Genomic DNA, 27,040 nt, shown 5'->3' on the forward strand with positions numbered 1-27,040 from the left:
AAGTTTCATTCAGCAAAAATGGAAGGAAAGAATGAGAAAAGGGAAAGAATGAAAGGGAAGGAAAGGAAAGGAAAGGAAAAGAAAGACATGGGAAAAAAGAACATAAACATAAGAGGAGCCATGTTGGATCAGGCCAGTGGACTATCCAGTCCAAAATTCCCTCATACAAAGCCAAAAAAGCACCAGAATGTCCACCAGTGGGGCCAGGGCACTAGAAGCCCTCCCACCGTTGCTTCTCTCCCCACCCCCAGCGCCAAGAATACAGACAGAGCATCACTTGCAGGGAAAGCAAGAAAGAATGGGGGGGGGGGGAGAAAAAAAAAGTCTTCCTCACCATCAGATGACCCCAGCCAGCCAAAATTCTGCTCAAGGGTCATTTGGTAAAAAAAAACAACTACTGGAAAGCCCACTCCCTGCAGAAAAAAACATACCCACCCTTCTTTGCTGCCCAGGCCTCCGTGGGAAATCTCCCCAAAAGAACATACTGCAAGGCACATGAAAGCTCATACCTTGAAGAACACTTCATGGGTCTAAAGTGCCAATGGATGCCAGCTTTTCTCTCAAACACTGGGAGTGGGGGAGAAGGAAGGAGAGGCAGCCCAGCTCCTCTCTGCACAACATAGAGATGGGGTGGGGCTAGCTTTGCTGGGGGCGGGGCTAGCTTTGGCTTTTCTTGTGACCCGGTAGTGAAGCTTCCGTGGTCCGGTACCGGGTCACGACCCTGCAAATGGGAAACACTGGTTTATATGATTCAATTCCAGAATTCTAAACCTCAGGTTAAGCTTAATTTAACATCCTGGTTTCTGAGGAAGGTATATCAATTTGCTCATGTACCTGCAACTCAACATTGCAAGGAACTGTAGCTGGATTCAAGGCTTCCTGAACTCAAAAGCCTTCAATCACATCCTGCATGCGATGGGAGGAGGGAGAGAGGAGTGAAGTGTGTGTGTCAACATGGCTACAAGTTATGTTCATGCCTGTCAGACAAATATCTGTTTGTGTTGAAATCTGAAGGCAGTTTTTTACTGTGAAAATTAAATTCTTTCCTTAGCAAGTGCATCCATTGTGACTGCAAGTTTTATCTAGAATGTGATTGCATGAGTGTTATGGGCACACAGAGGGCAATGCTGCTGGCATTTTTAGTGAAAAGTGAAACAACTCCAGATTCCCAACATTTTATTATCTTCTACCATTTTTAAAATATTGTCTTTGATATGCTAGTAGCTAAGTGCTTCTCCACTGTAGCACTTGCGTAGGGGTCAAGCATGTGGGAAGTTCATACTGTCTTTCTGAAAAAGATAAATACCAGCAAGACTATCAGCTTCCTCACAATTATCCCCTACCATTTCATGGAGATTTTATTTTTTGAATTTTATACGTATATATTGGCTGTTTTAAAAAGGATAAATTATTATCCCCTGCAACACGTCTACTCTAGCTCTCTCCCCTACAGCATGTCTACCCCATTCACTTCCATTATGTTTGATGGAATGTAGCACTACTGGTTTTTATCAGTCAACACAAAGGGCTAAAGGGAAAGTGTCTGAAAAGACCTGAGTGAACTAAACATTTGGAAGCAGTTTAAGCAAAATACTTAACATTTGTCTAACTCTAGTTGCTAGAGTTGCATACATGATCTTGTCTCAAAATGGACCCGGGGTGGGGTGGGGTGGGGGATAATTCAACCCAGAAGATTCTACATGCTCAGTTATACTTACAATTCCTCCAGAAAGCGCAAGTGATGGAAGTCACCCGGAAACAGCTCACTGATGTTATTCATGCTCAAATCCCTGAGAGACAAAAAGAACAGAAACTATATCACTTGCAATGTAGGTCCTACTCTAATTAAACATCTAGATTGTGTAAGGAGAATGGACTATATTTGATTAAAGCTTAAATACATCCCATGCTGATGGCTTCTGGCACAGGAAGAAAGCACTACCACTAGTTAAAGATCTGTGGATTCTGACTCAGTAGCTTCAGTCTGGCTTTCACAATTATTTTTAAAAACACTGACATATCCCATATAAACCCATACAAAAAGAAGTGTCCCCCTGCCTCCCTCTCCCTCCCCAGTTCCTGGCACAGTGTAAGATGCTAACTAAATCAGCAGCCAGTTATATTGCTCCCATTGTGGAGAATGCTAGCTCCCCTCGGTTTACCTTTAATTCAGATGATAGGTTGTGCTCTGTGCACACTTCAGAGCCTTCACCTAAAGAGTCAAAGGAGAGAACTGATCACATTTGCCTAACAGCACTCTGCCTAGGACACAGATGCCAAAAGCAAGACCCTGGTCCCACAACATGAGGTGCAAGGACAATGCACTGCACACAGATAATGAAAGAAAGAGGTCAACCCCTACCTGGAACTGCCACAACCATTGCCCCTATTCCCTTGTACCCCTTGTGTTGTGTTCCATCCCCTCTGTGTTGTGTCCCAGTAACCCTTAGCCTCTACAGTGGTAGCTAGCAGTACAGAAGTACAGAGTTGAAAAGGGAGACCAGCAGATCTGGACACCCCAGTACCATGCTGACAGAACAATCCTGTTATAATATAATGGGTTCAATGCAAGGAGGAGAAGTGGTTGCAGTGGTCATTGCTCTCTTTATTAGTTACAGCATAGTAGCGGCTGAACTAGAAGACTACTTTGCTGGGCCAACAGGGCAAAATATATACACTACAAGGTTCCAGCACTAGGACGCCATTGGATCATTCAAACCAGCAGGGGGCCCGTGATTTGAGCAGGGCAACAGGGATTTGGATCCTGCTGCCCATTGTTCCTGAGTCCCCAAGTTCAGTCCTTAAGGCTCCAATGAACCAGGCAGGAACACACATAATAATATTCACATTAGTCCACATATGCAACACCTGTGTTGGGGTGACCCTCTCCCCTGCTTGTGGGAACACTGGAAGCAGTCTGGAATTATTACAAATCACCCCACCGATCTGTGACACTGCAGGCAAAATACCCATGGTGAACATTGATTAGTGGGATCACAGCCTCAGGAGACAGGACAGATATGGTTCAATTGCATTGCCCACAAGGGATGGGTAAGGGTGGGAAGGGAGGTGCAGATCCTAAATGAGCACCACATGTAGACACTTGCTCTTTCCTGTCAGTTCAAAACAGTGCTTATTACTACTCTTCTGTCTCTTTAGTCTCTCTGCAGGTAGCCATCCCAAAGAGAGGCCACGAAGGACGCAATTTTCAGTATGATACCAAGTACCTGCTGAGCTTATGGCATGACCAACAGCAGCAGCTATATGAGGTTAAGGGGTCATTGCCACTTTAGAAGCCAGCAGTTGGCTGTGCTAATATATCTCCTGGGGATATCAGCGGCATGCTCTTCCATAATTGCTGGATGTTGGCAGAATTGCTATGGATGCTAGTGCCAGGGCTTTTTTTGTAGAAAAAGCCCAGCAGGAACTCATTTGCATATAAGGTCACATACCCCTGACATCTAGCCAGTCGGAACTGCGTTCCTGTGCATTACTGCGAAAGAAAGAAAGAAAGAAAGAAAGAAAGAAAGAAAGAAAGAAAGAAAGAAAGAAAGAAAGAAAGAAAGAAAGAAAGAAAGAAAGAAAGAAAGAAAAGCCCTGGCTAGTCCTATCACCATCACTATGCTGATTATGGATGTTTGCTGTCAATTATTTCCTCTGTGTGAAACAGGCAAAGGATGCTGATTGGTGCTGTGTCAGCACCAAGTTGGCATGGGTGCACCACTGCCATGAGGGTTTTAGGAGAAAGGTGTTCCAGACCTTAATTCACTTCCTTTGTGTTTTGTAAACTTCCATGAGAACTCCTAATTTCTGCATGCCATAAGAATCCCAAACCTGTATATACTGGAAAACAAAGACAAAATTCCTGGAAACTTATGATTCAGGTTTCATCTGTCCCTCAAGGGGTACCTTAAGTCAAGTGCTTTGATGTCCCTCTCTTCTCATAAATAGGATCTTATTTCATTTGCTTTTAGTTAGAATTCTTTTTTTCTATCTCAACTGTGCATTTATTAAATCTTAGGATATCAACAGCCTCAAGGTCACTTCTAATGTACACTTGCCATGATTCAAATCTTCCATGGATTTTTTAGTGTTAATTGTAGCTGGGGGTCGGGGTGGATTGGGTTTTGGTGTGAATGAGGAAGGGTTAACTCTCCCTATCCTGACCACTTTCCTGATGCAAATTGCCTCCTCCCAGATGCCTAGTTGCCCAACAGGGTAAATATATCGGTACTAGTCTGCTTACATGTGTGCTTGACAACAGTTCTGGAAGGACTATTTACTATTAAAATAGCACGTAGAGAAAGAGCTTATTTCTCTTCCCCATTCAGCTCCAATGGTTGCAGATCCAGTATTGTGTGTTCTGTAATCACATATACTTTAGCCTCCAAACAGAAAGCAAAAGAAAAATTCTAGCCCACGTGAAACTTTCTTTTGTGGTACAGGTCAATTTCAGTCTCAAGTGTGGTAAAATGCATTAATACTAACAAACCACTGAAAGAAAAAACCTATGCATATGAAATCCTTTTAGGTCACTGGTCTGAAGTAGAAAAGTTAGATATGAGTCCCTGCTTCGGCGGGGAGGGTGGGATATAAATTAAAAATTATTATTATTATATTATTATTAGCACCTTATTGACCTTATGGATAAACAAGATTTTCAAGGTATAAGCTTTCCAGAGTCAAAGCTTATATCTAATCAAGGGAGCTTTGACCTTTGAAAGCCTGAAAATCTAGATAAAGATGGCATATTATGCTCCCCACCCCTTGAACTAGGACACAGGGCGCTGGGGATGGTGCTCCTGCTTAACATCCCATAGCCTAAGAGGTGAACTTATTTACCAACCCACCCTTACTCCAATCCTATGAGAATGCACTATTATAAACTGTATGCATTTAATACAATGGGGGGGGGGGAGGAGAAGAAAAAAAATGAGGGAAGGTAATTAACATGTAGAATTCACAGATAAAAGGAAGTGCTTCTTCACCCAAAGAGCAATTAACACATGGAATTCACTGGCACAAGAAGTGGTGGCAGCTACAAGCATAGACAGCTTCAAGAGGGGATTGGATAAACATATCTAGCAGAGGTCCATCAGTGATTATTAGCCATAAGGTTATTAGCCATATAGAACACTATATCCAGGCAGTGATGCCCTGTATTCTTGGTGCTTGGAGAGCTACAGTGGGATGGCTTCTGGAGTTCTGGCCCCACTGGTGGATTTCTTGAGGGCACCTGGGTTTTGGCCACTGTGTGACAGAGTGTTGGACTGGACAGGCCATTGGCCTGATCCAACATGGCTTCTCTTATGTTCTTAACCATATTAAAGATTAGGCTATATTTGGTGCTGATTTTGCTTAATGTCCCTACTGCATGTGGATAACTTAAATTATACACAACAGAGTCTAGTGTTGCCAAATCCAGGTTGGGAAATTCCTGGAGTTGTTTTTTTTGGGGGGGAGGGGTTGTACCTGGGGAGAACAGGAAGGAGAACAGCCTGTGTACCCTATAATGCCATAGAGTCTACTCTTCAAAATAGTCATTTTCTCCAAGGAACTGTTCTGTATACTCTGAAGATCAGTTGTAATTCTGTACAGTCTGAAGATCAGTCACATCTGGAGGTTGCCAACCCTAAAACAACAAACCAGAAAAGTAGTGACATAATGCTGCAGTAATGTGTGGAAGGATATACAAAAGTAATGTCTTCACTTTCCACATGAAACCTAGTTAGGTGATATCTAAGAGGATGTGACCAGTGTTGGCCTTTGCAAAACATTAATTTGTGTTAGAACAAAGTTTGAATCCGGTGGCACCTTGAAGATCGACAAAGTTTTATTCTCGGTACAAACTGAAGATGTATGCATGTACATGAAGGCTTAGTCAATAAGCAGGGGTGGATCAGCAGCAAACAGAATAGAGAATCAACTGTGGCTATCTGTATTGCAGGCTTTAACACACCTCTAAGAAATTAGCAAACTTCTGTCCATGGTAAGATCATTGTGACTGGCAAGAGGCAAAAATGGAAGCTGAACCATCATAATGACAAGGTGGTAAATCTCCAATTACAGTGTAGCTAATAAGCATCAATCAAAAAGCAATGGCTCCTCAAATGCTAACGAAGAATATCTGGTAAGGAATAACATTTTTGTTCAAGTTCACCAATTGCTTCCATCTTCTGACCTTAAAATTATCCTCACATCCTTCATGAAGTGACAGCTGGCTTCCTTATCATTTGAAAGTCGTCAGTGAGCCACTGTAGACACATTGAACTGAAAGGTGAAAATCAGTAAATGGAGGTGCCAAATTTCTTCTGTAAAATATCCACAATCCACTTTCACAAACTCCCACCTAGTTTAACTACTTGCAGGGTGAAGTCCATTCAGTATAGGACTTTCTTTGCAAGCCTGTATACAACTCCTTAGTCCAACTGCTGCCTCCTCAGCTTCAGTGGTCTCCGTCAACTCCACTGCCCTCCAGAGGTAAAGATAAAAGATATCTATTTCATAGAGGTTGACTCTAGACAAACACTCTAAGCAGACTGGAGTGGAATTTTTTTTTAAAGTCCTGGGAAAAAAGGAAGGAAATGCTGACTAACTTTGCAAAAAAATATTCCCAGGGAGGGACGTTCCTAGAACAGGAAAAGAAAGGATGCACCTGAGCAGGTGTGGATCATACAATGCTTTACTTCATGTTTCCTAATCTTTTAATCCCATGAGCCTGCCTCATGATTTGTTAGGAACAGCCAGAGATCACAGGCACAGCCCCCCTCTTTGAACAAGTCCACAGTTCCTCCCCCTTCTTCTCTCCTGCACAGTTTTCATTCTTCACTCTTCTCATGCTGTATGGCAGCTGCCCTGCTCCTGCAATTGCCATGGGATTGCAATGGTCCACGCTCAGCTAAGTATAGGCTGGAACTCACTTTTTTAATGATTTGTGCCCATTCTGGCATCCAGTAATTAGATAAAGAAAAAAGTCAATAAAGTTATCTGCTCTTAAAACAATGCAAAAGGATTCATTAACTAGACAGTTCTAAAACATGTTACCAGGTTTGCTTGTGGACTGACATATCTCTAGTATTTGTAAAAAATAAAAAACCCACTCCACATTGTTGCTTTGGGAACTTTATCTGGGTGGGAAAGCAGCACAGAAATATTTTAAATAAATACATAAAAACAATTTTGGGAGGCCAAATAGTATGAAATGCAGCTTTGGGAGTGAAAGTATGTTAAGTGCCTAGTTTAATGACATATTTCTGTTATGGCTTTGTAATGTGTTACTCTAAATCCTGAAACTAATCAGCTTTCAAATAGTCTGTATCAACTATGAGGCTACCTGTACTGCATTTACACAAGACTAGAACTTTAAAAGGTTCAATATTTTTAAAGGTAATTAGGCAGTTTGTTCTTCAGTCCCATTAAGTTTAATAAGCACCTACTAACAACAAGATGTTTTGGAGAACATTAAATTGGAACAGATTTGATGGCACTTCACAGAGAGAGAGAGAGAGAGAGAATCAAAAACTTCCTTTTTCAACAGTTGCTACCAGTATCTCCCACACAGGGAGCACATGATACATACGCATGATACAGAAAGCCCCATCTTTATAGATAAGCTGTCAGAATATCATAGCAATGACCTGCTTCATATGCAAGTGGTGAAAACAAGAAAAACAAGTACATTTCTGGGTAACTCCCAGCCATTTCAATCATGGCTATTTCCTTCTTCCTTGTAAGTTCAGAGCTTTGTGGAACATTCCAAATAGAAAATGCAGATAGGATGCCCATAAAAGGACAGGCAAATATTCATTCAATGACATCTCTCCCAACACCCACATCCTATAGGGCAGGAAGTATAGGAACCTGAAGAGCAACTAGGTCAGGAGTCCCCAGAATTGTGTCTTTTGGTGCCACAGCAACTACTGACACCTTTCTTAGCACCCACCAAATGTTCTTAGAAAGTGGGCAGGGCCAAGTGGGGCTTCTTGAGTTTCTGATGTTTATGATGTAATGCTGACAGTGCAAACATCGGAGCGATATTCTAAAAACCCAGTGGGACTTCATTCTGACTAAACATGATGCAAAATGCTTAATGAATCTAACTGGAACTTCTGCTGGAATCATCAGATCTTTCCAATTTGGATATATTGATATAATTTAGGTAGATGCTCATAACATCAAATTTTGGTAACTTTTCAAAAATTATTTATATTGCTATTAAAATCTGACCAGAATCTCTCTCTTACTGTACATATCACATGTGCAATGAGCTCTCACAAGCCCTTATAAGAAACAGTGCAGGCTGAAAACATCTGAGTTTATGACAGAAGGGCTCATCTAAAGAAGAAAAGTTAGAAGAATGCTCTTTTTTTTTTACATAAGTATGCTGGATGCCTGCAAAATGAAGGCAGATATGGCCAGACAAGGGTTTCTTAACTAGCCTATTGTGTGAATGAAAGAAAAAGTATCCTGTTAAACAGAATTTCTGTCTGAAATGCTGAAGAATGATCACAGTTATGCATAACCTCACTCTCTGACTTTTGTGGTTGGCTTCACCTCCTATGGCAACCATTTTGCATTCAACACCCTTTGAATACCAGGTATGCCCTCAGGTTCAAAAAGAAACCCCTAATTTAGGCAGTACTATAATCTGTAAGTCACACTATGTACAAAGTACTAAAGTCCAGTTACTATCTGCTATTACTGCTGAAAATAACCCATACCTGCCCTTGTCTCTCTTGCTGTTTTCCAGGATGCCTTTTGTGACAGACTGGAAGCTGTCCTGCCTGAAAGGTAAAAGAGCTATCAACTGTTTCATACCTGAGTCTATGGAAGGGCTTCTCCAGCATCAAGATACCTTTCAGAGGGGTGATAGAAAGTTGCAAGAAAGCACAGCAGCAGTTTGGGTCTGCCTTGGTAAAAGAACAGACAATTGATTGGGTAACTTTGCCTGGTAGTGTGGCAGAGTGATCTACCTCTAGGAAAGGACAGAATAGTCAGCTGTGAGGCCTGTTGCTGGTGATGAACAGACCTAGTACCATTTAATGTGAATGTTGGAAAAGGTCAGGCTGGTGTAGGTTGAATCCTGTGTGTGTGCATGAAAGGATCCAATCTGATGGCGAGGCAGTGAAATCCTGTTTGTAACTATGAGTATTAAAGGAAACTTAAAGCTCAATCTGAAACAATTAACTAGCTTAAGTTTAAGTGCCTCAAGCCAGACTTCTCCTGTGACTGTCTGGAGACTTGTGCTGCTGAACTGTTCTTTAAAAACAACCTGTACAAAAATAAACTTTTGTTACATTTTACACCTGCCTCATTGATCTCTATGTTTTCTTGCTCACCATCACATAAAAATTACCCCATGGCAGCAGACCAAAGCCTTTATACCTATTATATCAACTGTAGCTGAAGACAAAGAAGAAAAAGAATTGTATACCCATTTTTCTCTACCCAAAGGAGTCTCAAAGCAAATCACAATCACCTTCCTTCTTGTCCCCACCACAGGCACTTTGTGAGGCAGGTAGGGTTGAGAGAGTTCTGAGAGAACTATGACTGATCCAAGGTCACCCAGCTGGCTTCATGTGAAGGTGGGGTATCAAACCTGGTTCTCCAATCACGGTCTGCTGCTCTTAACCACTACACCACACTGTGGTTCCCCACAATCTTAAGAAGCTATGTGGATCCACATTGATTGATTTATAGCAGACTGTCACACCTTCCGAAATGATTAGAAGCTAGGATGGCCCTTCACAGTGCAGTGCCAACCACCTGATAAGTCAACAACAGGACCAACAGCTGAAGCAATAATTGTGCATGTAGCTCTGTTGTAATACTGTCAGCTCTCTTGTGCTCGTCTGCTCCTGCAGTATTGCCAATTGCGTAACAGACAATTGTTTGACAAGCCTATCATGAGCATGCAGTGATATGGGCACTCTGACCTGTGATTATGTGGTCTATTGATGCAGCTTTCAGAGACACAGAAGTCTTCCTAGAACAAGAGAACTGATGACCCCAAACACCTCACTTTCTTTCAGAACTCTGTTCCACCCAGATACTGCTCAATAAATGTATAGATTGCTTCACATCTCTACCTCTATTTTGATGCTGTTCAGTAATTAAGGATCTATGCCCACCCCCAGATTATTGCTGATCTCTAGGGCTGCCATTCCCCCACCTCCAGCTGGCTGACAGGAGAGAAAATATCAGGGAAGGAATGCTGACAGTAACCTGACATGCTGACATCACTCCTCATGTTCCCAGAAGTTATGCCAGTGGATTGCCTCAGGGGTGTCGAAATCATGAGGACCAGATCTGACATAAATGAGACCTTGTCAAGCCAGACCATGTGTGTCATAAAATGTAATGCCAGGTAGGGAAGATATAAACTTTATAAAGGCCATAAGCACATACACTCAGCCTAATCTACCGCACTGGCTTGTTGAACCTCAGCCAACAGAAGGAAGAAAGGCTTGGCTCAGTAGCTCTGCTGTGCAATTGAGAGAGCCTGGGAAAGCAAGCTTTCCATCCCCCACTTCCTCCCCAAGTGTTGCTCTGTAGTTCCTGGGCAATTGAGCAAGCCTGGCAAAACAAGTTGTGATGCAGAAGGAAGCAAGAGAGGGAGAAGGAAGAGGACAACAGTGAGTTGCTTGAGGGCCTGATAGAAGCCCTCTGGGGGCTTGATTAGACCTCCAGACCGCATTTTTGACACCCCTGCCATAGAATTTTGCCTAAATGCCATAGCATACCCAGCATACCCAGATGATGTACCAATGTGACTTTGGGGTGCACAGGACTGATGTCAGCATGTTGCTGGTGACATCCTGATGTTTCCAGCAAGGGCCTTCCACTCCCAGCAGGTCTCCCTCCTTTTTGCCAGACCCTACCCTATTGATTTCAGCTGTTTTAAGCATATAACCACACTGGAAGGAAGCTGATTGGTTCCCGTCTGCATAGTTGTGCTCTGATATAAACATGGATCAGGTTTCTCTGAGTTCACAATCCTCCTGGCCACTGCTGGTGTGTAATAAATTGCATTGTCTGCAAAGAACAAAAGTTGCTGGGATGAACTGTAGAAGGAAGTGGTAATGAATTTTATGAATCCTGTTGCAGGACAGTCACACAAGAAAATGCTAAACATAACTGGGGTCTAGGCAGCCAATAAACATGCCAGGCTCATCTGATGGTGCAATATCACCTGTGCCCATTCCTCCTTCTAGGGCTATCATATAGTTAGCCCTGTTCAAGGCATGAATCAGGGGCTATGCCCAAACACCTAACAGTCTGACTCCCATTCTGTGAGCAGGGAAACAATTTTTCTGCAAGTAGTTCAGCTGCTTGTAAGGTTTAAACACTACAGTTTGTATGAAGTTTTATGGCAGCTCTACAAGGGGCATAATGAATGCTTGTTGCTGTTCAGTCACACAGTCGAGTCCGACTCTTTACGACCCCATGGACAAAGTAACGCCAGGACCTCCTGTCTTCCACCATCCTCCGAAGTCTGCTCAAATTTGTTTGTTACGTCAATAACGCTGTCCAGCCATCTCATCTTTTGCCATTCCCTTCTTCTTTTGCCTTCTGTCTTTCCCAGCATCAGGATCTTCTCCAGTGAGTGCTCCCTTCTCATTAGGTAGCCAAAGTATTTGAGCTTCAGCTTCAGCATCTGACCTTCCAGGGAACAGTCTGGGTTGATTTCCCTTAGGACTGACTGATTTGATCTTCTTGCAGTCCAAGGGACTATCAAGATTCTTCTCCAGCACCACATCTCAAAATCATCTATTCTTCTGTGCTCTGCCTTCCTTATGGTCCAGCTCTCACAGCCATGCCGTCACTTCGACTATACGGACTTTTGTTGGCAGGGTGATGCCTCTGCTTTTTATTATACTGCCTAGGTTCACCATAGCTGTCCTCCCAAGGAGCAAACGTCTTTTAATTTCATGGTTACAGTCACCATCTTCAGTAATCTTGGATCCCAGAAATGTGAAGTCTGTCACTACTTCCATAACTTCCCCTTCTATTTGCCAAGGTGTGATGGGGCCGGATGCCATGATCTTAGTTTTTATGATGTTGAGTTTCAAGCCTACGTTTGTGCTCTCCTTTCACCCTCAATGAGAGGTTCTTTAGGTCCTCCTCACTTTCTGCCATTAGAGTGGTGTCATCTGCATATCTGAGGTTGTTGATGTTTTTCCTGGCAATCTTAATTCTGGTTTGTGCTTCATCCAGGCCAACATTCCTCATGATGTACTTTGCATATAAATTAAATAAGCAGGGTGACAATATACATCCATGTTGAACTCCTTTTCCTATTCTAAACCAATCAGTTGTTCCATATCCTGTTCTGACAGTTGTTTATTGACTCTTATACAGGTTTCTCAGGAGACATGTGAGGTGGTCTGTTACTCTTTAAGGACTTGCCACAGTTTGTTGTGATCCACACAATCAAGGCTTTAGCATAGTCAATGAAACAGAAATAAATGGCAACCCCACTCAATGCACAGCAGCCAAGAAGGTCTGAGCGCCTGCTCCGGCTGCAACGCCACTGAGGATGTTCTCCGCAGCTGAGAACGAAACGTCTGGAAGGAAAACTTTCTCCAGTAGAACACGGCACTTGATCCCGAAAGACTCTACAAACCCTAATGATGTTACCAGCTGTGAAAACCTGAAATCTTTGAGAAATAGAAGTTTTTCTGATACTCCCATGCTTTCTCCATAATCCAGTGAATGTTGGCAGTTTGATCTCTAGTTCCTCTACCTCTCCGAAACCCGCCTTGAACTTCTGATAGTTCCCAATCGACATACTGCTGAAGCCTAGCGTGTAGCATCTTTAACATGACCTTGCTGGCATGTGAAATGAGTGCAATGGTGCGAGAGTTTGAACATCCTTTGGCATTACCCTTCTTTGGGATTGTCCACAGTTCTATGCTTTTTTATGTAGAACTTCATGCCCTGGTTGATTTTGATACTAGGGCCAATGGTGGATTCCAGATGCCCTATGATATGGCCTGTTACCTATGTTGTTAGAGGAACAGTCTATTTTGTGCAAGGTAAGGGTTCTCTCCTACCTCCTCTCTCTATTTTGCTACTTACTGTGGGCCAAAAGTTAAGTATTACTTGTTCCTAGCTTCTCTTATGGTGGGATTCAAACTACCTCCCTCCTGCTACCTGGATACTTTTCCTCTGTAAATTATTGGAGGGATACAGGAATGCCTTTGTGAATGTTCTGTTTTGTACTCTTGTTACTGCCTTAGTCCCCTTTGCCTTGCAAAATGCTGCTTTTGGGGATGCTCTTCCTCTTCACTTGAACCCTTGCCTGGAAGATTCTGTGACCTTTCAATGAAGATATCCTCTCCCAAGTCACCTAAGGTAGTATCTAGATATGGTTGAAATGGCTATGCTTCCTTCTCTTTGTCTGCCTGTCAAAAGGATCAGATTTGATCCCCACAAACTACAGTACACATACTGCAGTCCTCCCTTCAGCAGAGGGAGCTGTTTATTCTTTTCCTCTGCTTATTTTGTTCTGTGGCTGGGTATGGGGGTGATGCCAGAGAGGTACGCTGGCAGTGCAGTGCCTTCCCTGACAACTCCATATGTGGCTGACACAGATGTGTCATTAACACACCGCTTGGTTGGTGTGGGCAGTATTGTTAGGAACTTTATTGCTTTGCTCTCAGCTCCTTAGAACTGGATCTTTGCCATTTTCATTTCCAAGAAAGAACAGGATACCAGCTACCTTATGCAGACCCAATGCTGGCAATGCTCCAGTGTCTGGGGGTTTGGGCTGAGGAACCTCTCAGGCAAAATTCCATAGTTTCCCCTACCATAAATGTAGATCTTCATCTGAGAAAGAACTGAAATGAAACTAAGATGCAGCAGCTAACCAGTTCTTCCTCTCTGATGGATTTTAGGATTCTATTTAGTAGTAAATTATGTGATTCAGATGTTTCTCAGAAATGCAGAGGAAGTATATTTACTAGATGTCCCCATGTATATGAGACAGGGAGAGGTGTCTGAAGACCAATGTTCCCTCTAAGCTGAGTTAGTGTGAGCTAGCTCACTATTTTTTAGCCTCCAGATCACACGTTTTTGTCTCAGCGCAGGAAAAATGGCCCTAGAGCAAACTTTATGCAGTAGCTCACAACTTTAATCCCAGTAGTTCACAAAGTAGAATTTTTGCTCACCAGACTCCACAGCTTAAAGAAAACATTGCAAAGACCAGTATTGCCTATTGCCTATTGGCTAATTAAGATGCATTGGCTGTTGGCTGGAGTTGTTTGGGATTCTTTTCCTACTTGCTGAACTTTCAATTAAGATTTGGTCCTCCTTTGACTTTGTTTGTGCATGTTACTTGATTTATTATTTTGTTTTTAGATTTTACCTTTGAAGTGTATTTTTGTTAGCTGCCTCAAAGACTAGTGTTAAATGGCAAGCTATAACTACTTTAAACAAGTATCTCCAAATATGTCTCCTCTTAATGGGGATCCAATTGCTTAGGATCTAAACATGACTTTTACAGATCCATGTATTTCCTCTGAAATAACAAATCAATTTACCCAGGAAGTTGTAACAGGAGCCATGAATCGGGGAGCATTAAGATCCAGTCACTCTCATTTATATTCAGTGGATAAACTTCCCTTGCTTTGAAATACATCAGGATTCTGTTTCTTCATGCTGCTGTTGACAACAGTTCAGCAGGAACTAAATTCTAAATTAAATTGAGATGATACAGGATTTTAATCCACAAATAGGCACTCATTTTCCTGCAGGAATTATTAATCAAATTGTTACCCTGTTTTCTAATTTCCAGATATAATAATTGGACTTGATGTCTCTTTGCTTGATAATAAAAGTATAACTCTGGCCTCTAAAGAAATAGTCCACAGAAATAGTGCTTTTCTTCCTCCAGCTTTTCAAGAAGGAATTCTTCCTCTTTCTCTGGTGCAGTCCTCTTCAACTTTGTATAACACATGTACAATCTTTACTGTGTCACATGCGGTACATTTCCAGAAGCAAGCACTCGTAAAATGGTGGAGTCTTTTATACTTATTGCAGTGATTGTGATTGCCTTCATAACCTTTGTGATTCTGGGTTCAAAATGTGCTTCTGGCAAATTAGTTGTGTGATAGGCTCATAATTTTGAAACCCACCTTATGAATGATTTGGGCCATCTTGCAAAATTGCAGCTTGTAATCATAATTAACCACTCATATTGGGGGGGGGGCACGGAAATGTCTGCTGGGTACTCCATTATTTCCTATAGAGACTGATTCCCATAGGATATAATGGAGAATTGATCCGCAGGTATCTGGGGCTCTGGGGAGCGCTGTTTTTGAGATAAAGTATAAATTTGCAGCATAGCATCCAATGCCACTCCTCAAAATACCCTCCAAGTTTCAAAAATATTAGGACCAGAAGGTCCAATTCTATGGGCCCCAAAAGAAGGTGCCCTTATCATTATTTCCAATGGAGGGAAAGCATTAAAAAGGTGTGTGGTCCCTTTAGGGGGGGGGGGCTCCCTCTTGGGTATCCTGCCCCCCCCCCAGGGAACGTGTATGTGCAATACATAGCCTCTCCTTCCCGGTGTAGTGAACGCCGCATGGTCACTGTCCGGCTATGCCTGGCAGATGGTCACTGCAATGGCCTCTCCTGCATTACTGCATCCGTGGCAACACCTTCCCGCTGGTCCCCCCCCGTTTCTCACAGAGTTTGCCACGTCATGGTGCGACCGAATGTCCGGCGGTATAACCGGAGGGGCAGGCAGGGCTCACCAACCCCGCCAGCCAAGAGAAGGAAAACTCTAACATCAAACCCGGGCAGATAGAGCTCGTTAATGTAACACCTACCACCTGGAGGACTCGCTGCCGGCGTCCCGGCTTACTGGGCCATGGCAGATGACCCCAAGGTGAAAGGGTGGAGCCAGTACCGCGCACACTGTGCTTCACCTAAAAATTCCTCTGCGCAGGCCTGAAGGGCATATCCACATCCACAACCCACAACACACCAAGTCCTGCAGCGATGGGCAAGGGGCGAAACGGCAGGTGGAAGATGCCACTGGAAGCCGCAGTCCCGATCCTGCATGTAGGCGGTTCAGGGTATTGGTCGCCTGGTGCTGACCTGGAGAAGAAAGCATCTTTCGGCAGCACCCTGAACGACCAAGCAGCCTTATCTAGGGACAGCACTGCTTGCTCCACACGGAGAGGGGCCTAGAAAAGGTGGCCTAAACAAAGCTCGTCTCCCCCACCCCAGTTGGCTAGCCGCGGTCAATGGGCATCCTTACTTGCGGTCGAAAAATAACAACAAAGAAAAGGCATGCACCTGCCTCACAAAGTGTGCAAAGACTAAAGCTTGCGTGTTGGAACATCAGAACCATGCTTGACACAGTAGACAGTGGTCGCCCTGAACGACGCTCTGCTCTAGTTGCCCACGAACTTCTCAGGTTGAATATTGACATAGCAGCTCTCAGTGAGGTCCATTTCCCTGAGAAAGGTAGTCTTCAAGAACATGGTGCTGGCTATACCCTCTACTGGTCGGGTAAGTCAAAGGCTGAGAGCCGCCTTTCTGGCATTGGCTTCATGGTCAGGAACTCCATTGCCTCCAAACTCGAAAACCTGCCAACAGGTCACTCAGATCGCATCATGTCCATGCGCCTCCCACTTCAAAACAAGCAGCATGCAACACTCTTCAGTGTGTATGCCCCAACCCTTCAAGCAGATCCTGCAGAAAAGAACAAGTTCTATGCTGATCTACGCAACCTCGTACGGAAGACCCCTACAAAGGACAAGGTGATCATCCCTGGCGACTTCAATGCCAGAGTAGGTAAAGACTCAGAAGCCTGGAAAGGAGTACTTGGCAAACACGGCATTGGCAACTGCAATGATAACGGGCGCCTCCTGCTAGAATTCTGCACGGAGCACCAGCTCACCATCACCATCACTATCTTTCAGCAGAAGAACAGCCTGAAGACAACCTGGATGCACCCATGGTCCAAGCACTGGCACCTTATCGACTACATTCTAGTGCGCCAGAGAGACCTTCAAGATGTCTTACACACCCGAGTAATGCCCAGTGCGGAATGTCATACGGATCATCGTCTTGTATGCTGCAATCTCCGTCTTCACTTTAAACCCACACCCAGGAGAGGAGGTATCCCTCGGAGAAAGCTTCAGGTTGGCAGCCTTCAGTTAGCCGAAGTTCAAGCTGCCTTCCAGGCAAAACTCCAGTCAAGAATTGAGGACCCCAGTTGCCCCACAGACCCTTCTCCAGAAGCACTCTGGGAACACCTAAAAACTACCATCCTGTTGATCTCTGAAGAAGTCCTCGGGTTCTCCACAAGGAAAAACAAGGACTGGTTTGACGAGAACAATCAGGAGATCCAAGAATTACTAGCGAAAAAGAGATCTGCCTACCAAGCACATCTTGCTCAGCCCTCCTGTCCCGGGAAAAAAGCAATCTTTCGTGCTGCATGTAGCAACCTCCAGCGCAAGCTTCGAGACATTCAGAACGAGTGGTGGACCAAGCTTGCAGAGAGAACCCAGCTGTGTGCAGACACTGGTGATTTAAGAGGGTTCTACGAAGCCCTGAAGGCAGTATATGGCCCATCATATCAGGCTCAGAGTCCCTTGCGTAGTGCAGATGGCCAAGTGCTCCTCACAGACAAGGCATCCATACTGAACCGGTGGTCGGAGTATTTTCAGGCTCTCTTCAGTGCCAACCGCATAGTTCAAGATTCAGCAATTCACCTCACCCCACTTCAACCAGTGAAAACAGAGTTGGATGAGATCCCCACCCTAGAAGAGACTGTTAAAGCCATCAAGCAACTGAAAAGTGGCAAGGCAGCGGGAGTTGATGGAATCCCACCAGAGATCTGGAAGCATGGGGGCACAGTACTACATAGCACACTTCACAAAGTACTTGTCACCTGCTGGGAACAAGGCAAACTACCACAGGACTTTCGCGATGCAATCATCACACACAAGAACAAAGGAGAAAAGTCAGACTGCTCCAACTACCGGGGGATAACCCTGCTCTCCATCGCAGGCAAAATCCTTGCCAGAATACTCCTGAACAGACTGGTGCCCACCATTGCAGAAGAACTCCTCCCAGAGAGCCAGTGCGGCTTCAGAGCTAACAGGAGCACCACCGACATGGTATTTGTTCTCAGGCAGCTCCAAGAGAAATGTAGGGAACAGAACAAGGTTTGTTGCAACCCCCACCCACCAGGCCGGACACATGTTAGACCTGATCTTTGCGGCTGGGATTGTAGTGAGCGACATAACTGCAGAGGTAGTGCCATGGTCAGATCACTTCGCCCTCAAGGCCCGTGTAGATATGCCTCCCCAAACCTGTTTAGGCGAGGAGCCGATTATGGCTCGCCCGCGGAGCCAAATGGACCCGGAACGGTTCCAGATGGCTCTGCGGGACCCCTGGCCCTCTGGCGACTCCCTCGATGGCCTGATTGAGACCTGGAATAGCCGGCTCTCTAGGGCCATCGAGGAGATCGCACCTCGGCGCCCTCTGCGGCCTCGGACTAAGCTGGCTCCGTGGTATACCCCGGAATTACGCCAGCTGAAACAAGGCCTTAGACGGCTAGAGAGGCAATGGCGGCGTACTCGTGACGAGGCGACTAGAACATCTTATAGGAAGTTTATGAAGTCCTATGAGATGGCAATCAAGGCCGCAAAGATGGTGCGAGCCCTGCGGGGCCTGAACCAATTCCGCAGGGCTTGCAAAACATTTCTTTTCCAGCTTGCTTTCGATATAGAACCCGATTAATCTGACATGTGGACATCTAGCCATCTTGTGGATATTATGATTACAGTATTTAGCACCCATTTTATACATTTCATCTATTTTAAATAATTTATTATGCAATTGATATATTTAAAATTGTTTACATTGTTTTATATGAATCATGGGATCTCCATGTCTGTTAGCCGCCCTGAGCCCACTTCGGCGGGGGAGGGCGGGATATAAAAATAAAGTTGTTGTTGTTATTATTATTATTATTATTATTATTATTATTATTATTATTATTATTATTATTATTATTATTATGTGACTTTTGTCGACCTTACCAAAGCTTTCAATACCGTTAGCAGGAAAGGCCTGTGGCAAATCTTGGAACGTTTAGGATGTCCCCCAAGGTTCCTCAGCATGATCATCCAGCTACATGAAGACCAGCGAGGCCAAGTCAGACACTGCAACAACCTCTCAGAGCCCTTCCCAATAGGCACAGGTGTAAAGCAAGGCTGCGTTCTCGCGCCAACTCTCTTTACGATCTTCTTTAGCATGATGCTTCAAAGAGCCGCAGTAGATCTAGATGATGACGATGGTGTCTACATCCGCTATCGCACTGATGGCAGCTTGTTCAACCTGAGGCAACTAAAGGCTCACTCCAAGACAATGGAAAAACTTATCCGAGAGCTACTATTTGCTGATGATGCTGCACTCGTCTCCCACTCGGTATCAGCTCTGCAGCATATGACGTCCTGCTTTGCAGAGGCTGCCAAGCTATTCGGCCTAGAAGTTAGTCTGAAGAAGACAGAAGTTCTCCACCAGCCTGCATCCCAGGAAGATTATCACCCTCCCTGCATCACTGTGGGTGAATCAGTTCTGAAGACAGTCCAGCAGTTCAGCTACCTGGGGCGCATCATCTCCTCAGATGCCAAGATCGACAAGGAGATTGACAACAGGCTGGCAAAGGCAAACCGTGCATTTGGCCGACTGCACAAAAGAGTGTGGAGCAACAAGCATCTGAAAAAAGGCACAAAGATCAATGTTTACAAAGCGGTTGTGATGACAACCCTCATCTACGGCTCCGAATCGTGGGTTTTATACCGTCATCACCTGCGACTCCTTGAGCGCTTTCATCAGCGCTGCCTTCGCACCATCCTCAACATCCACTGGAGTGACTTTGTGACCAACACTGAAGTCCTCAAGAGGGCGGAGGTTACAAGCATCGAAGCACTGCTGTTGAAGACGCAGCTACGCTGGGCAGGGCATATTTCTAGGATGGAAAACCACCGCCTTCCCAAGATTGCTCTGTATGGTGAACTTTCCACCGGCCATCGAAAAGAAGTGGAACAAGGACTCGTTGAAGAAATCCCTTGGCACCTGTCGCATCAACCATCACCAGTGGTCTGACCTAGCCTCAGATCGCAAAGCATGGAGACACACCATCCACCAGGCTGTCTCTTCCTTTGAGAACGCACGCATAGCTGGTCTTGAGGAAAAAAGGAGATTGAGGAAGAATCGCACTGCTACAGCACTAACCCCAAATCAGACTTTTCCCTGCAGCCACTGTGGCCGGATCTGCCTGTCCCGCATTGGTCTTGTCAGCCACCAGCGAGCCTGCAGCAGACGTGGACTACTGCACCCTTCTTAAATCTTCGTTCGCGAAGTCAAGCCGAGAGAGAGAGAGAGAGAGAGGTCCCTTTAAATGTGATGGTCAGAACTCCCTTTGGAGTTCAGTTATGCTTGTCACAACCTTGCTCCTGGCTCCACCCCCAAAGTCCACAGATATTTCTTGAGTCGGACCTGGCAACTCTAACTCATATACAGGATTACTACTTCCTTCTGCCCCTGGCCAGGGCTAGCCCTATGTCTAACTACTATTGTGAAGGCTGTCCAAGGAGTTGCCTTAGTCTGAGGAAAGACCCAGCCTAGCTGTAATCACTAGACACCTGGGCATCACTACCCATTTGACTGGTAGAGAAGGGGACTCACCTTATCTTTGGCACATTAGTTCCCCCTTCTGCTCTGTGGCCAGTCTTTTAACGAATGAGGACTGTCAAGGAATCCATGTTTACATAGGAGTGTCTTTTGTGAGAGTGTTGTACACACTACAGTCTCTCACTGGGGCCTGCAGGTATTCCCCACCCCAACTAGTTTAAGTGGATTAGCACACAGTTCCTCAGTAGCTGTAAAATAAAGATACTTGGGCTTAAATATTGTATAATCACTGGCTCTGTATTTTTTTTTTAGCTACCTCCTTACCTCTCTAGGGATGATGGCTTACATGCGCTCTAGGTGTGCAACTATGGTGTTCACACATCTGTGCCAGTGATCCCTTCTGTCCTGGTTTTGTTTACTCCAGCTGGACTAGCTGCATGGAAGAACTGCCACAGACATGATGGTGGCTCAAAATGGCATTTTGAGAGATGCTCAACAGGCAGAAACTCTATTGCTACAGGTTGTCTTTTCTAGCACAGACATGCAGTAAGGGGAAAGCTCTGTCTGTTGAATTTCTTCCTGTCATATTACTGTTAAAAGGCTTACTAGAAAGAATAATGGTGACACTACTCATATGACAGGAGGTGCTAGCAGCAGACTTTCAGCAAGCCATGTGGCATGCTGAAAGCCAGTCTAGGATGATTATGGCATGTGCCATCAGTGTGTACACAGACAGCTTGGCCTGTAATCATCATGGCTGAATGAAAACCACAATCATGAAGAGGCCCTGAGTGTTTGCACACTTTGAATCCCAGCTTCTTATTTCCAAGACTCTTCATTGCAAGAGAGAGTCAGGAAATGGTCGGTGTTGTCATTATGGAGACAGAAAACCAAAGCAACTTCCCTCAATTTTTCTCTATTTCTAGTAGCAAGAGAGAATAGGCCACCCCCACATGCCTTGCTGAAGCGTTACTGCAGATGTAAATGCACAAAAAGCAAATTGCCCATTCCACAAAGTTCTGACAGGGCTTTACCTCTGATCTCTTGCCAACTGCTTCCAGGTAGATTGGCAAGGAGTGGTCTGGTGTGAACAGCAACAGTCACAACATACACTGGGCAGGAATACTATACAAACAGCTGCTATTTCCATCAAGTTGCATGCCATTCCTATGCTATATTCTCAGTATAATACAAAGATTGTAGGGGAGGGATGCTGATGTGGCTGTGTGGCTGTGATTCAAAATGTCAAAAACTCTTGATTCAGAAGGGGTTATTATTAAGTTCAAAACATCTAAATCATCCTAAAAACTGTCCTCAGGGTCTTCCTAAAATTTGCCCCCAGGATCTTCTGCAATGTGCCAGGGTACAATGCAGAAAAGATGCAGTAGTTCCATAGCAATTGAACAAATGTGGAACAGATTGTCTTAAAATATGACATCTGGACCCAACTGCTGAAAGGTATGCCCTTGACTTACTCACTTTCTCCTCCAGCTTCCAGAAGAAGCAATGGATCTTGGTTTTGAAAGAGCACACACAAAAAAAATTGGTGTCACAACATTTGTGTTTTGCACAGGGCTGGCCCTTCCACTAGGCAAACTAGGAAACTGCCTAGGGCACCAGCCTTCTAGGGGTACCCAATTGGGCATCCCTCATGTGACTCGGTGATGTTATCAGTGCAAGGGGGGGGGGGTGCCAGAAGTTAGCCTTGCCTAGGATGCCAGGCAGTCTAGAGCCAGCCCTGGTTTTCTATTATTTTCTAAAAGAGACGTCAGTTGTTTTCTGTTATTTCCACTTCCTACCCTCTCACACTGGGAAAAATTTCTCTGTGGCTGTTCTCAATGTACTTTGTGTGGGATCAGCCTTAGTCTTATTCCAAATTATACAGGTTGCTCAAAATGCTGAGATGAAGTCAAGCAGAACAAAAGGAGAAAATGCCAGGTGATAGGCAAGTTCCAAATAAACATTTGTCTTTTGTACATGACCCTATGGATGTGAAATTAGATATTTTTAGGTTTATTAGAACTCTTAAGATTGAAGGCATTTTTAAAAGATAGGGCAAGACTCTGCTGCTTATTGTCTTGCCCCTTTTCTATGGCATCTATTTTTATGTCACCACGTCCACTGTGGGTTACTATCCATGCTTTTGCAAATAAAATACTCTGAGATATTGAACAATTTGAGAAGCATAACAAACTTGTTCCGTTCAGTTTGAATGAACATGAAAGGATATCATTAAATAACACTGGCACAGGACCAGACCATCATAATCAAGGAAGCTGATAAGGGAGGAGCTATAGTAATACACAATAGGAAGAAATATGAAGCAAAAGTGATTAGACAATTGAATAATCAGACTTATTATATTCCAATGGGACATGACCCAACAAAAAAATTCAGGCGATTAGAATAATTGAGAGGTGGTATGATCACCATCTTCAGGTAGTTGAAGGGCTGTCGTATAGAGGATGGTGCAGAATTGTTTTCTGCTGTCCCAGAAGGTTGTACCAGACCCAAGAGGTTGAAATTAAATCAAAGAGTTGCCAGCTCAACATTAGGAAGAAATTCCTGACAGAGTGGAACAGTGGAACAGGGTTCCTTGGGAGGTGGTGGGCTCTCCTTCCTTGGAGGTTTTTAAAGAGGCTAGATGGACATCTGACACCAATACTAATCCTGTGAATTTAGGGAGAAGTGAATTTCCTGCATTGTGCAGGGGGTCGGACTAGATGACCCTGCGAATCCCTTCCAACTCTATGATTCTATTATTCTATATATTAAGGACACCATTGATTCCATTAACAATGGGCCATCTGAGATATGTTGATGCCAATAGTAACCTTAGATGTGGTCTCCTTATATAAAAACACCCTGACATGGATAGGGTTAGCCCAATCTCATAAGATCTTGGAAGCTAAGCAGGGTCAGCCTTGGCTAGTATTTGCATGGGTGACCTCCAAGGAATTCCAGGGCCATGACACAGAGGCAGGCAATGGCAAATCACCTCTGAAACATCTCTGGCCTTAAAAACAAGTCTAGCTCACCACCTAGTGTTGCATAATGCTAAAAGAGCTAGAACTTTTGGCTGCCAGACAACCTTAGGATCTCCTGGCTATTCTATGCATAATGCCATATGATAATATTTATATATAAACATTCCACAACAAGAATTAACATTAACCAAGAATTATTTTTCATTCAATGAAAATATTTTGGCAGATTCAGGGTATTGCCATGGGTTCCTCTATGGGTCTGGAAATTACTAATTTATTCTAATTCTAGTAAATGGCACTTTAACTAGAAAAATTGAAATAGCAAAAGGAGCTTGACAGCAATGTCCAGCATCACCATTATTATTTTTCTAGCAATGGAAACTTTAGCTATAAAAATCAGTCAAGACAACAGAATTGCTGAAATAATATAAGATGAAAAGCTATGCAGATGATGTTGTAATATCTGTAACAAAACCAAACATCTCTTTGAAACATACAATTGAACAAATAAATAGATTTGGAATTTATTCCAGAAATAAAATGAATAAAAAGAAAACCAAGGTGATATTATTAGCAGCAACCAAAGCAGAACAAGAAGAGATAGGAAAAAAACCCAGAATTAAATGTTACAAAAAAAAATCCAATACAATATTTGGATATATATGTAACTGGGTATAATGATAATTACAAAAACATCTGGGGACCAGGGATCCAATTCTATGAGCTTCCAAAAATGGTGCCCCTATCCTTCATTATTTCCAAATGGAGCGAAGGGATTTAAAAGGTGTGCAGTCCCTTTAAATGTGATGGACAGAACTCCCTTTGGAGTTCAATTGTGCTTGTCACATACTTGCTCCTGGCCCCACTCCCAAAGCCTCCTGGTTCCACTCCCAAAGTCCCCAGATATTTCTTTAGTTGAACCTGGCAACCCTACACTCACATTTTCACAATATGTTACCTCCACATCTTGAATGAAAGAGTATCTCGCTCTGTAGTTTTTCTAGACTCCTTGGTGGCCTGCACTTGGTCCCTATATGGGCAATAAGAGGTTAGAGACCACTCAGGTTAGAAGCTATGGTTCCTCTGCCCTAAGTTCTTGAGTTCATTTGTTTTTTTCATTTCTGTCACTTCACAGTGCTCCCCTCTATTTTTTAAGGAAATGGGTGCTGATATGAATTAAGACGCAGAACCTGTTGTTTGATCTGGGCCAAAGTCATTCACTTTGATATCATCCCCAACATGGGGGACAACTTCTGTCCTTTCTGTAAAAGATGTGGGTTTTTTCTCAGCACTTTGGCACAATAGTAGGAAAAACAGACATGGAAACTTTAGTCTCTTCTACTCAGCTACTAAGGATAAAGTTACTAGTAAACTTTTAATGGGAAGCTAGATTTTATATATGTTATTTTTTGTCTGACTGTATTGGATTTTATATATGTATTTGTAACTCTCCTGAGTACTAAGCTTGGGGCAGACCTGAAGACTAAATGCATGACCCATACATATAAAAGCCAGGTCCTGTTCCATCTTTGTCATATTTTAGTCTGAACAGAGAGATGAAGGGGGAGTGTAGAAAATGGAAGAGAAAATGGATAACTACAATGTACTAGAAATACTATGTATACAGTTTATATTCAAAATCAGAGCCTTTTTTGTAGAAAAAGCCCAGCAGGAACTCATTTGCATATTAGCCCCCCCCCTCCCGATGCCAAGCCAGCCAGAACTGTATTCCTGCTCAAAAAAAGTCCTGTTCAAAATAGAATTGCAATCCAAATACTAAATTGTGGGGCATGTACACAATAACAGAATTCACATTAATACATTTAGAAATTATCAAAATGCAATATATGAATGGCATATATGCATATCAAAGTATTGATACAGATTAAGGAATGTTGGTGAAAGTCCATTTTGATCAGGTTCTCCTCAGACCTCAGTACCACTGCCTCTGTGTTCATTCTTGACTGGGTTTTTGAAGTGGTGGCATTGACACGTGCAGCAGCACCATTTGATGGTATTACAGCAATAGTGGAGAACTGTACAGTAGACAACTGTATCATATTCTCTCATTATAGTACTTATAATTGTGGACAACACACACTGAATTTTTAAAAATCAATTCGAACAGTCAAGAACTTTGCCATGGGTGGCATTTTGACCCTAGATGTTAAATTCATATGAATTGTACTTGTTTTTTATACCTTGGTTTTGAATTCTAAAGAAGACTCCCAGGGAAACCCGGCCCGGCACTCCCGGCCCCAGAGATCAAGGGCATTGAATGTGCTGGCCTGGTATTGGAGGCTGGAGAGGGTTTGGCGATCTGGCTGGTATACCGTATGCCTAACGCACCAGCCAGCGCCTTACCGTCCCTACTCGAGGCGGCGACAGGCTGGGCGCCGGAGCACCCAAGGCTGGTGATCCTGGGTGACTTCAACGTCCATGCTGATGACCCGGCCTCTAGTCAGGCGACGGTCCTGGTGTCATCCATGGCGACACTAGGACTCTCTCAATTTGTTACAGCCCCCACTCACCAAGCCGGACACATGTTAGACCTGATCTTTGTGGCCGGGGTTATGGTGGATGATATAACCACTGCAGTGGTGCCATGGTCGGACCATCTTGCCCTTAGGGCTCGTGTAGATATGCCACCCCAAACCTGTTTAGGCGATGAGCCCATTATGGCTTGCCCGCGGAGCCAGATGGACCCGGAACGGTTCCAAACGGCCCTGCGGGATCCCTGGCCCTCTGGAGATTCCCTCAGTGGCCTGGTCAAGATATGGAATAGCCAACTATCTAGGGCCATTGATGAGATCGCACCTCGGCGCCCTCTACGGCCTCGGAGTAGGCTGGCTCCGTGGTATACCCCGGAATTGCGCCAGCTGAAACAAGGCCTCAGACGGCTAGAGAGGCAATGGCGACGCACCCGTGACGAAGTGACTAGAACATCTTATAGGGAGTTTATGAGGTCCTATGAGATGGCAATCAAGGCCGCTAAGAAAAGATACTTTGCGACCAAGATTGCGTCTGCAAATTTGCACCCGGCACAATTATTTAAGATAATTCGAAATTTTACTACATTGCCACAAGGCAAGCCAAACGTTAAGGAATTGGAAATAGGCTGTGAGGCTTTTGCGAATTTTTTTGCAGACAAGGTCCAATCACTTCGCCATGACTGCCCTGCCATATTGGATACAGTGAGTGAACTCGAGGCTCCGTGTGTGTCTTCAGATTTGATCCTGGACTGCTTCGACCCACTCAGCTTGGAGGAAGTTGACAGAATCCTTGTCACTGCGCGCCCAACTACGTGTGATCTGGACCCATGCCCCTCCTGGTTAATTAAGGTCTGCCGGGAGGAGCTAAGATGTCCTATACGGGACATCATAAATAGATCT

At 44.1% G+C, this 27,040-nt stretch overlaps 1 protein-coding gene across 2 annotated transcripts in view; it reads right to left on the minus strand.

The window, feature by feature from the left end:
- LGR6 (leucine rich repeat containing G protein-coupled receptor 6) overlaps positions 1–27,040 on the minus strand; it is a 193,034-nt gene that overhangs the window by 119,427 nt on the left and 46,567 nt on the right. For both annotated transcript variants that reach the window (XM_060231114.1, XM_060231113.1), the window contains exon 2: positions 1,719–1,790. In XM_060231114.1, coding sequence (XP_060087097.1) covers positions 1,719–1,790 — 72 coding nt within the window. The remainder of the gene's footprint in view (positions 1–1,718; positions 1,791–27,040) is intronic.

This window comes from Heteronotia binoei, chromosome 2 (genome assembly GCF_032191835.1).
Source record: "Heteronotia binoei isolate CCM8104 ecotype False Entrance Well chromosome 2, APGP_CSIRO_Hbin_v1, whole genome shotgun sequence".
Lineage (NCBI taxonomy): Eukaryota > Metazoa > Chordata > Lepidosauria > Squamata > Gekkonidae > Heteronotia > Heteronotia binoei.